The 12349-nt window shown below is 40.0% G+C and overlaps 1 protein-coding gene across 2 annotated transcripts; it reads left to right on the top strand.

Annotated features, from left to right (window-relative positions):
- Positions 1-1429: 1429 nt before the first annotated feature.
- LOC127445313 (mothers against decapentaplegic homolog 6-like) lies at positions 1430-10429 on the top strand. 2 transcript variants are annotated; one of them, XM_051705309.1, is made up of 4 exons: positions 1431-2778; positions 4378-4434; positions 4667-4744; positions 8461-10427. In XM_051705309.1, exons 1-4 carry the CDS (start codon positions 2070-2072, stop codon positions 9000-9002), a joined length of 1386 nt encoding a protein of 461 aa, XP_051561269.1. In that variant the 5' UTR covers positions 1431-2069; the 3' UTR covers positions 9003-10427. The 2 variants fall into 2 exon arrangements, with proteins under 2 accessions (XP_051561277.1, XP_051561269.1); XM_051705317.1 differs by lacking the exon at positions 4378-4434 and having other exon boundaries at positions 1430-2778; positions 8461-10429.
- Positions 10430-12349: the final 1920 nt, after the last annotated feature.

The following is a 12349-nucleotide window of genomic DNA, read 5'->3' as shown; positions in this document are numbered from 1 at the left end:
CAATGATGTGAAGAATATTAGCGTTTGTCTGCTGCAAGCTCGTGGATGCATTGTAAAAGATGTGAAGAATGTGAGCTGCTCTCTGATGGTGATTTATTTGGACACAAGCTGGTATGAGAAATTCATTAAACCATAATAATTGCGATCGGGAGCCTGCAAAGACACGAATTATACGTCATCAGTAGTGGTTCACTTCTGCGATTTGGTACGATTGCATTCATATCAGCAGCGAACCGCATCAGAGTTCACATAAACCTTACCCTAGACCACCTTTACAAGCGGAATCGGGTGCAGTACACGGATTCGGAAAACAGCGTTCACATTATCAAAACGAACCGAACTTTGACGTCATTTGAACTCGGGTGCGCACCAAAAGTGCTGAAAGCACCCTCACTGTAGACACTGGAAATGTCCCGCCCTTATTAAAACAGAAAATATGATTGGTTAGAAAATATCCAATTGCGTCTAAAAAAAATGTTCTGATTGGTCGCTCGGCTGAGTCAAACTGTCAATTCTGCCCGTGCCTTCGGTTCAGCTCTTCCAAGCCGATCTCATGAAAAGTCCTACATAATTTACTAGTTGGCTATTTCGTATGGTCGGGCACAATGTTGTTCGCATAAACTCGTACGGCTTCATCACGTGCAAATTCCCGGATGTCTAATGCGGAAGTAAGCGCGAGTTCTGCGCACGAGGCATTAAGGACATACTTATTAATATTATGCCCTTACCTAAACACCTTATCTAAACTTAACCAATCAGTAGAGTGTGTAAACATGACAGGAAGCTGTTGTGTGTGACAGATGCAAGTAATTGTCGCGTATTAGATGGAAACGATGTCCAGCGATGTCATTGGCTGTAGTGAAAGTCGTAGGAATTCAAACGAGTGCAGTCGCACGATATCATACGAATTAGACAAATTTTCACTGTGAGAGTGTGTTGGCGCTTCCACCTCCTGCTGCTACGTGTGCGAGAGAATCTCTGTACACTATTATTAATAATAAACACAATTCAGTCAACAGTGCTGCGGCATCAACAGTGCTGCGGCACCCATAATTAAAAGTTATGGGTCAAAAGCCTCCTCGCCTCCTCGCTGTTCTGGCGGCCAGACATATCATAACTCATTTTAGGTGGTCATACGCAAAATCGATTGAAAGATAGGTGGGCATAAGGCGTATGCTTGCGTATGGCCTAGACTACACTACTGGTTTCCTGTCGTTGGCATAGCATACATAGAGGTACATGTTGCTCCTTTAAGAGTTCAGAAACTTGATACTGTGTTTGCGCAACAATCAGCGCGGCTCGCAGCCGCCAAAGTGTCTAGACTAGCACATGATGGGAATCAACCAATGGCTCCACTGCTCTCCTCAGGGGCCCCGTGTGTGTGTGTGTGTGTGTGTGTGTGAGAGAGAGAGAGAGAGAGAGAGAGAGAGAGAGAGAGAGAGAGAGAGAGAGAGAGAGCTATCAGAAGAAGAAAGAGAGTGAAACGGTGAAAGAAACCATCGAAGAATCCCATTAATCTCGCCCGAAACACGGAACGAAAGCAGCGGAAACCTCAAGACATCCCACGTCCGTCTGTCCACTTGGAATGACCACTTTTCCGTCGCAACACATCATTTTTTTTCCCGCGAGAAGCCTGTGGAATGTGAATACTAGGATTATACTGCGATCCATTCATGTGCTCAGCGTCATTAAACTGCTGCAGAATGTTTGTTTGAGAGGAAAAAACGAGTTGAGCTGCACAAAACGTCTGTTTCGGAGACCACATGCGTGAAGCTTTTTTCTTTCTGAATATTGCGTATTTCGCGTTGTTCAACAGTAAGCCGATTAAAGTTTGGCATGCGGACGGGGAATGTTTGCGGACTTGATTCATAGTGCATTATTGCCATTGCAGTCATCAGTGTTGATCTATTGTAGCACTGGAGTCTAATGTTGGGCTTTGCTCAGGCTCTGCGCCTCTGTGCATGTAAGCACAGATCATTGATGTCGGACAGAGAGCGCAGGAGGGTTCGGAGTCTCCGCGGGTCTGACCAAACATAGGGAAAACGGATGAAAACTGCTTAAACTGTCGTATGTTCAGGACGAGACGCACGGGTCTGGTTCGGCGACTCTGGAGAAGCCGTTTGATCACTGCAGGTAAAGAGTGGGGCGATGGAGGTCTGGACGACTGGAGTGACAGCAACCCGGAGAAAATCCCCAGAACGGAATACGCGCCGGGAAACACTGGGGCCTCTTGCAGCAGACTTGTAGAGGAAAGTGGGGAACCGGGGGTCCTTGTTGACCATGAGCGGCGTGGAAGCCCCCTGAGAGAGGGGAGCGAGGGCAGGACGGTGACATGCTGTTTATTTAAAGACTTCACTGGAGGTAACAGACGTACGTGTCATGTGGAACATAGAAACCACAACAACTGCGCCGTTTGCCGTTTGAGTGCCGGGGAACGGGAAAGTGGTCCCGTGACCGAGCAAGAACTGAAGAAGTGCACTTATGCGTTTCTGAAAAGGTTGAAAGAGAAATCTCTGGATGTTTTACTGGAGGCAGTGGAGTCTCAAGGTGGGATGCCGAGTGGATGTGTTCTGACATCACAGACTGAGGTGCGGGTTGGAGGTCAGCTGGTGTCTCCACATTACCTGCTGTGTAGGCTGTTCCGCTGGCCCGACCTGCGGCTCTCCTCTCTCCTCAAACCGCTCTGTCACTGTCAGAGCTTCAGAGCAGAGGACAGTCAGACTCTCAGCTGCTGCAACCCCTATCACTACAGTCGCATCTGTGGACCAGTTAAGGATGGTAAGGGAAACTTCCGGGCGTTTTCTGTCAAGGGCAAGGCCACGATGACTTGGGAGTTTACTGCTGATCCGAGAAGACACAAGAAATTCGTATAAGGTGCCGTCCAAAATGAACGCGTTTTTGCGTTAATCAGAGACTAGACGCAGCGCAACGCATAGAACTGAACGCAGGTGTCAAGAGACGCTTTTTAAAAAGTAATTTTAACTTGACACTGTCTTTTAAAAACGCGGTGCTCTTGCGCGAGACACTGAAAAACAGCGAGCCGCGACGCAACAAAGACGTCCGCCTAGTGTATGTTTACATAGAAAATCAATTAAAAAACGCAGTCGGTGTGAACGTGCCATTCAGATTGAACGCGTTTTTGCATTACAAAAAAGACTGGACATAGAACAGATCGCAGGTGTCTCGAGACACTTTTTTAAAAAGTCATTTTAACTTGATACTGCCTATTAAAAACGTGGTGCTCCTGCGCGAGACACTGAAAAACAGCTAGACCCGCACAACAAAGACTTCTGTTTAGCATATGTTTACATTCATTTAAAAAACACGTTTGGGGTGAACAGCCCCTAAGTTTAACCAAGTTTAACATATGCAATTACTGTCTTCATTTACAGTGACAGTTAAGGACAAAGCTTTTCTTTAACACGTTTTTCTTATTTTTTCTTGTCTTTTTTATTATTTGCCATGTAACTGAAGTGCTCTAAGAACAAAATCCTTTCTTAGTTGCAACAAAATGAATCCCTTTGTACTAGTATAACTGTGATTTTACTTGAAGTGTGGGTGAATTGACTTAATGATAGAGAGGGGAGCTGGACAGTGATACTCCTGTTCAGGAAGTGGAATTCCCAACAAGTATCCCACTGGGATTCTCAATTTCTTAGCTCCCTCCCTATTCACAAAAACACTACCCTGACATTGTGTTCATATGAACAGTTCCAGCTTACGAACAGAACTGATCTTTCCAAAAAGAATAGAAGGCTGTTGTTTTCTGCTGATTGTAAACATTTTATCCACTGGGAGGTAGCTTAAATCAGATGAACAGAGGAGATGCCCGGTTTAGTGAGGGCACAACCATAAAGCTAAAGAAATGTGAAAAGTTTTCATTTCACTAACTAATGTAGCTTTTTTCATCATGAATTTCTCTGTAGTCCTTCAAGAACTCTCTCATTACTACAAAAGGAAATTTCTTTTAAATGTAGTCTTTTACCCCACACTTTTATCTTTAGGACACATCAGTCCACATCAGTCCATTAGTCTTACTAGTTTAAAGCATAAAGCAAGTGCCATAGACTTTTCCATAAAGTTGTCATTCACAGTTTCAGCAAAATGTGCAGTGCAATCATGTGATTCAGGACAGGACAATTTCGATTGGATTTCAAATGACTACACATCTATTGTCTTTTTGATGCTCTTTTTTATCTATAATTTCCGTACCACACTGGGAGCTGTAAAAATGCCAGAGAAACTGTCTCAGTATTAGATCTTTAGTTGTGTGTCTGGTTTAAATGGTCATATTGGCATGAACAATCAGAGATGTGTTCAGTTTTAGAGGGATGCTCATTCAAAAGAAAGTTCTGACCCAAGTCTCCATATTTTCAGACACGCCACCTCCTCCCTACGCCCATCTTTCTCCCTTATCTGAACACAAGCCATTGAGTAAGTAATACAGTTTTCTTCAGTTTAAGTAAGCATCAGTTGATTTGTACTGCTCCTAATAAATCAACCTGCCTTGATGTGAAGAATAATGTTTAATCCCTGAGTTTAATCACTGTTTAATCCTGACATCTTAATCCCTCTTAGTCTGAAGCATTTTTTTTGTCATGTCATGCTCTTCAATTGCAGCTGAATGGAAAAAAGATTTAATTTTTAATCCCTCTCTTTCTTGCAGACTCTTTCCTTCCGATGCTGCCTTACATAGAAACTGAAGCCACACAGTCACTCAGTGTCATGCTACAGGACTGTTCAAGTGAGTGTGCAAATCTTCAGCAAATTAGTGCATTAAAAGTGGAATATTGCTTTCAGTAACTACTGAGACTGACTGCTCAGTTTGTCCATGAATATCAAATGTCTTCTGACAACAATTACTGGCCCATATATTGAATGTTGTACTTAATGGGATAGTTCACCCAAAAATGAAAAGTCTGTCATAATTTACTGACACTATGTTGTTCCAAACATGTACAACTTTCTTTCATGGAGGCTATGTTAGTCTCAGTCGCTATTCACTTTTATTGCAACTGGTTTCCATAAAATTAAAAATCTCTCCCTCATTAATAAACAGCATGTTACTTTCTCTCTCTCTCTCTCTCTCTCTCTCTCTCTCTCTCTCTCTCTCTCTCTCTCTCTCTCTCTCTCTGTCTTTTTCATCTTCTATTTTTATAGCATTTTTATTTTTTATTTTTTTGCTGTGCTGAAGTCATGGATTCTATTTTCTTCTGAAGATTCATTAGCATTCATGTTCACTGTTTTCTTTTTGACTGTTTGAATATAGTGCAGTAGTTATCTAGAAATGTTGTATGGAGATATATATTTAAAAAAATCTTTGACATCATTCACCCACTTTTAAGCACCAAGGCAAAACTCGCTGTAAATTAGATTATGAGCAACAATGGGCAGTTTTGTCAGAATGCTGACTGGGGGACTCGGGCCTCCTACTCTCTTATCTGCTATGTCTCCCAACACAGTAGTGATTAACAGCATTTAGAGGTCTGAAGACGAGGAACAAGATCCTCTTTTGGTGTGTCAAATACGTTCTTGCCTCCATTATTTTCATGTTGTCGCTTCCTGCTGAGTTTTGCAATGCAGGCTCTGGCACAGCCAGGCAGTCGCATTTTAAAATAAGGTTTAAATTACAGGCCTCGCTGTGGCTTCCCCTCTTCCTGACAGAGTGCAGGCCAACACACAATTTAACTAATGAAATCCTGCCTGTCTATGCAGAGATTCTTTACAGATGTTGACAAAGGAAAAATGTTTGCTCCTGTTTTTGAAGGAACTCATATTCAAGTATTTTTAAGGTCTCGTTAATTTCGGCTGATTTAATGTAATGTGTGATTTGTGTCTCTCTATCTAAACTTTAGAGGAACTTTTAGAACTTTAGATTCTAAAGGAATGGTATGAATGGATATTTGTCTCTGTGTCTCTTAAGTGTTGTGACAGAGATAATATTGCTTTCTCATCCTGACAGGGGCTGTTAGTTTCATCTTAGATAGGGTTCAATATGCAGTCAGTTCTCTTACCACAAATTCATCATGCAGAGGAATAAGCGACAAAATGACTTGCAAAAAAAATACTTTTACGAATCACAATACTCACCCAACCATTTTGTAGATAAAGATTTGTGCTGACTACTGCCAGACCATGCTTTATTTCATTAAAAAATTAAACTTAAGTGTTATTTTGGAATATTTCTTTAGATTTACTCAAAAAGTTGGCTTACTTTTGGAACCAAGCAATTTTGAGAAGTGCTATTGTTCTACAACTGCGAAAATATAAGAAGTGTTCTAGAGTTCTCTGGCAGTCCTCACTGTGGCATTTTCATTATCACCCCTCTATGCTCCCTCAACCACTCGCTGGCTCAGTGGAAGGGTCTAATATGTGGAGGGAGATCTAATATTTGGCACAGCAGGACAGACAAGCCTCCATCCTCTCCTCCCCTTCTCATTTTGTGGTGTTGGTTTAGGCTAAGCCACAAGCACTAAAAATGTGTTTGCAGGCAATAACAAATGTGCACGCAACACACTGCATATAAGTAACTTTGAAAATTACTCAAGGAGAGGGTGAAATTTCCTGCAATGTCATTATCAAATAACAGTTTCGCCACTGTTTTCAGAATTAAAAGGAACGTTCAGCCAAAAATTAAAATTCTCTCATCATTTACTCATGTGAATAACTTTCTTTCTTCTGCTGAACGCAAATGAAGATTTTTAGAAGAATATTTCAGCTCTGTCAGCCCTCATAATGCAAGTGAATGGTGACCAAAAATGTGAAGCTCCAAAAGCACATAAAGGCAGCATAAAAGTAATCCATACGACTCCAGTGGTTAAATCTATATCTTCAGAAGTGATATGATAGGTGTGGGTGAGAAACAGATCAATATTTAAGTCCTATTTTACTATAAATCCCCACTTTAACTTTCACATTCTTCTTCTTTAGTTTTATCGATTTGCATCCTTCGTGCATATCGCCACCTACTGGGCAGGAAGGAGAATTTATAGTAAAAAAGGACTTAAATATTGATCTGTTTCTCACCCACACCTATCATATTGCTTCTGAAAACATGGATTTAACCACTGGAGTCCCATGCCTGTGTTTATTTTATGTATTTGGAACCACACACTAAGTCGATGACCGGAGAATCAGAGATAACGATGATGTATTTTCCGTACCCCTCCTTAAACTAAACTTATTTCATTAACAGTGTGTCCTCTGCAGTCTGTTTGGGCCAGAAAGGGTTGAGATTGAGCAGAATGGGAGCACAGGCCCTGGGCTTTAGATCCTCTCCCTCAATAGAGCCTGTGAAGCAAAATAATGCCATCAGTCTGTGTTTGAGTTAATCAGACTGGATAGGCTGGCGGCTGGGGGGTCAGGGGGTCGCGGGCCTTCACTGAGTGGTCAGAGAGCTGAATGCTGGCCCTCGGAGGGGGAGAGGGGGCCCCAGTCAGCCCCGCGCGGGGAGAGAGGAATGCTAGGGTAAGAGTGGGGGGTGTTAGAGTCAGAGATGACAGATTTGGGCCTGTTAGTGGGGGTTGTTGCTTCTTCAGTTTCAAATCCTCTTCTGATAGGATTGGAGATTTCGAGAATGAATGTGCTCTCTGTAACATTAAAAAGAATAAGAGAGCTGATCTGAGTATGCCCAAAACATTGACATTACTTGTCATGACAGCAAAGATGTGTAGAAATAAGTGTGGTAATGCTTAGGAACACTCCTTACTGGAACACTAGTGGCTTTCTGAGCTGTCTGATGTAACTCTACATTAAACTGTTTTTACATTGCTATTTAGAGAAGCTTTAATACATCATATCCCATTCTATTGTGCTGACTTGAAAATGAATATTTTTTTTTTATATCAGCCTCAACTTTTACCAGTTAAATACTGCAGGCAGATACACTTTCTTAGGTTGGGAAAAAAAGCTGTTAAAGGGATAGTTCAGCCTAAAATGTAAATTCTGTCATCATCATGTTGTTCCAAACCTGTATGACTTTCTTTCTATTTATGGAACACAAAAGGAGATGCTGTGCAGTATGTGAGTCTCAGTCTCAATTCACTTTTATGGCAACTTTTTTCTCTCCATATAATGAAAGTGAATGGTGACTGTGGCCTTGTCCACAGTAATATGTTTTTGCTTGAAAATGCATTGATTTTGCTACATTTACGGCTCTCATTCACCCTAGAGCGGCATTTTGCACCATCTCAATTACAGCATACTTTGGAAAGGAATGGCGTTAGGAAACTGAAAACAGAGTTTTCAAATGAAAACAAATGAGTGTAGGCGTGGATCCTTTTGTGTTTCATGGAAGAGAGACTGTCATATTGGTTTGGAACAACATTAAATGATGACAGAATTTTCATTTTGTGGTGAACTATCCCTTTAAATCAAGTTTTCCACTGTATTTGAGGTTTTCTGTGCTATGGTATCCTTTTATGAAATTCAAGTTTCTTTCATTGTGTTCTCTCTCCTCAGATGCCAGTATGTCTCCCTCCTCCCTGGCAAAGAATCACTGGTGTAACGTGGCATACTGGGAGCTTCGTACGCGTGTGGGCCGTCTGTACCCAGTGCACGATGCCTCGCTTAGCATCTTCTATGACCTACCTCAGGGTACAGGCTTGTGCTTGGGCCTGCTCCCCCTTTCTCCTCGCTCCACCTCCGTCCAGCGCACCCGTGGCAAGATTGGACATGGCATCCTCCTCAGCAAAGAGCCAGATGGAGTTTGGGCCTACAACCGTAGTCAGCACCCTATATTTGTGAATTCACCCACTCTGGAGCATCACCCCTACCTGAGTTTGACTGTGAGGAGAGTCATGCCAGGCTACTCCTTAAAGGTTTTTGACTATGAGAAGTTGTGCCAAATTCAACCCCCCTGCAATTTGGCACACCTTGAAGGGCCATACGACCCAAACAGTGTGAGGATCAGTTTTGCCAAGGGCTGGGGACCGTGCTACTCAAGACAATTTATTACATCATGTCCGTGCTGGTTGGAGATTTTGCTCAACAATCACAGATAGCGTACACACACAAACAAATGCAAACAGACACATTCAGTACTTCACTCTTACCACATCCTGCACACACTCACTACATACACTCACAACCCCTAATGTAATCTATCTAAATTTAATATAAAGTTTTATATAAACGTATTATATGGAATACTTGTAAATACTGAGTCATTTTTACAGCAAAGTTATTTATGTATGGTGCAATGTCTTTATGGATGGACAGAGGAAATAAAAACAAAAGAAACGCACTTTGGATTTCTGTGTGTTAAAATGTGCCATTTTTACTAGAGAGTTTCCTTTGAACTTGGTTTTGATAAATAATTTTAAAATCTCCAACAGGTTAAGTATCATAGTGTTATTGATAATTACATATTTGAAATACTGGTCCGCCTGATTATACTTCTTATAGTAATTAGTTCAGTGCATGTTCAGTTTAAAATGCTGTTTGTAGTATTATTTTACATTTACATATACAGTATATTTACATATTTACAAGTATTCATTTACATGTACATCACAGTCAGTGCACTCAGTTGGTACAATGCATAGTTTGTTTAAATAAACAAATAGGGCTAATGTGTAGTCACCGAATGAAAACTTAAAGGATACTATTGATTGTATCCACCAAGCTGATGTTTAAATAAAATGTGGAAAAAAAAATTATATAGTACTGTGCAAAGTTTTAGGCACTTGTGAAAAATGTTGCATAGTGAGGATGTCTTAAAAAATAATGAAATAAATAGTTTTCATTTATCACTTAATGTCATGCAAAGTCCAGTAAACAGAAAAAGAGCTAAATCAATATTCAGCGTGGCCACCTTTGCCTTCAAAACAGCACCAATTCTCCTAGGTACACCTGGACACAGTTTTTCTTGGTTGTGGGCAGATAGGATGTTCCAAGCTTCTTGGTGAATTTGCCACAGTTCTTCTATCTGTTTAGGCTGTCTCAGTTGCTTCTGTCTCAGACAGACACGATGTTCAGTGTGGGGCTTTGTGGAGGCTATGCCATCTGTTGCAGGGCTCCCTGTTCTTCTATTCTAATCTTTTTTATATGCAAAAGAAATGTTTGGGAGTCTAAAATTTATATTTCCTATTGACACACTAAAGTAGCAGATATAAATAACCATCTTAAACAAATGGTTTTGTGAAACATCTTATGTGCCTAAAACTTGTGCACAGTACTGTATATATATGGAAAAATAGCAACAGATGTCTTATAATTACTACAATAATAATATGATGATGTGTACAGAGGATCAATATTTGTGTACAGGTATGTTGTCTGTTTGTTGCTGCTGCTGGATGATTTCATTTCAACTCAGCTAAAATTTAACCGTAAAATCAATTTCATCTTTATTATCAATGTTGATCAAAATGATCACTAATTTACCACTAGATCTCTCAACTTTGATAAAACAGATTTGATGTTTAGCTACCTTTTCATTAATTAAATTAATTAAATAAAATTTCATGAATTAACATTTCAATGCCTTTTATTGCATATCAAAAACTGAGGAAGCCACAGTAAAATATTGGTAACACAGTGGTATTAAGCTTGTATTTGTAAACATTAGTTTACTACATAAGTTAACATAAACTAACAATCAACAGTACTTTTAAAGCATTTATTAATATCAGTTCATGTTAATTTCAACATATACCTCCAGTATACATTTTTAGAACTTGCTTTAACAATAGTCAATGCATCTTGGCTAATATTAACTTACAATGTACAATTGTATTTGTATTCATTAACATTAACTAAGATTAATACATTCTGTAAAGAATTATTGTTCATTTTTAGCTCATGATGTCTTATGGATTCACTAACGTTAACAAGTAGAACCTTATTGTGAAGTGTTACCAAACTATTTTCAAGCTTCTGAGGTTGTCATTTGGATAAAGATAATTTCTAAGTTCCCATTTGCTCAAGGCTCAAATACTTTATTTTCCAGTGGAATATAGCATTTCTTCCTTATGCCATCTCAAAAACCTCTGATAGTCTCAACAGAATACAACCTTTCAATTCCATTATTTAAAGAACTCCTTTATTGTGCTCATACATTACATTAAGTGTCAGATCTCTCCCTCTCCACTGTTGCAATGCACGCCTGTGCTCTTTTGGGTCTGGAGAAGCTTTCTTTTAGTGCCTTTGTTTTTTCTAAAGGGTGACCGTGTAACAGCTAGCTTACTCAGCAGTCTGCCTGGCCCTACCTCATCCCTTTTAAAACAGGACTCCCAGAAAGCAACATAGACATTATCCCTGCGCCATGCTGCCACGGCCGCCCAGCTCCAGACACATTCTTCAGCTCTGTGAACGCCATATTATGACTGTGGAGACAGAGGAGAAAAACTGGCACCTTTGAACATTTGTATCTGTGCAGGGAAACGGAAAAATAAATAATTCTGGAAGAGGCCCTTGTGAATGTGGCCATTTGCATTTAGTATGTTTTTTAGGGAGGCTTTGAATAGAATGAATTTTTGCCTCATTTTCCCACATCCCACATAAATAAAACAGTGCAATCACCATCAAATAATATATGCTTTTATGGTCTATTCTCCTATATAAGAGGAAGCATGAATGTTTGCAGTTGTTTATCCCTGACTGATTTCATTTGTCACATTGTAGAAGAAGGGCTCTCAGCTGTGTTTCTGCATGAGGTTTCTATCTGTGGTGTTTTTAACTACATGGTGGGCTGACCTCACAGTGAACTGGATTTTTGAGTGTGGTGATTTTGGTTCAGCCAATGCTGCTCTAATTAACCACACCAGCACATACCAGTTTGGGATTCATTTGAGCACTTGCAAAGAATAATCTAAAGTATTTGCACTTTTATACATGTAAACTTTAAGTTTCATTCCTAAAGAATGTTTTGTCTACCATTCTAACATTATAAGAAAGGGCTTATGGAAAACAGTTGCATATCCTGAAGATGCCTAATATAATTAACCTATGTATGGTGCTTTGGCCATCTTGTGCTCTGAGTTTAAGATAAAAATAAATAAAAAATAGCCCGCTCAAATAAATAAAAAAAATTCATACATTTTTAACTTAACAGACTTTACAACACAGCACCCACAAACATTCAATTGACTGACTCAGGATTTAATTTACAGTATACACAACAAACACTGTGCGTTCATTTGGAAAAATAGACCAAAAATCAATGAATAACTTTTGGGAAGTTCAGCTAATCTACCATATCACCATGCTTGTTAAATAGCCAGCGACTTTCAGCAATGTGCAGGTCAGTAAACCAGTATTGCTTTTTGAATTGAAATCTATAGATTAAGACTTCTGTGTACTGATCTAAAACTCCTTTTTTTCTGTAGGTTAGCAAATATGACATCCA

This window comes from Myxocyprinus asiaticus, chromosome 1 (genome assembly GCF_019703515.2).
Source record: "Myxocyprinus asiaticus isolate MX2 ecotype Aquarium Trade chromosome 1, UBuf_Myxa_2, whole genome shotgun sequence".
In the NCBI taxonomy this organism is placed as follows: Eukaryota; Metazoa; Chordata; class Actinopteri; order Cypriniformes; family Catostomidae; genus Myxocyprinus; species Myxocyprinus asiaticus.
This window is presented reverse-complemented; position numbering and strand designations above follow the sequence as displayed.

Bases quoted from the DNA above. Each gene is read 5' to 3' on its own strand.
- LOC127445313 (XM_051705309.1), top strand. From the start codon at position 2,070: ATGTTCAGGACGAGACGCACGGGTCTGGTTCGGCGACTCTGGAGAAGC. The intron at 2,779-4,377 runs GTAAGGGAAACT...CCATATTTTCAG, and splicing joins CTGTGGACCAGTTAAGGATG to ACACGCCACCTCCTCCCTAC. The intron at 4,435-4,666 runs GTAAGTAATACA...TCTTTCTTGCAG, and splicing joins ATCTGAACACAAGCCATTGA to ACTCTTTCCTTCCGATGCTG.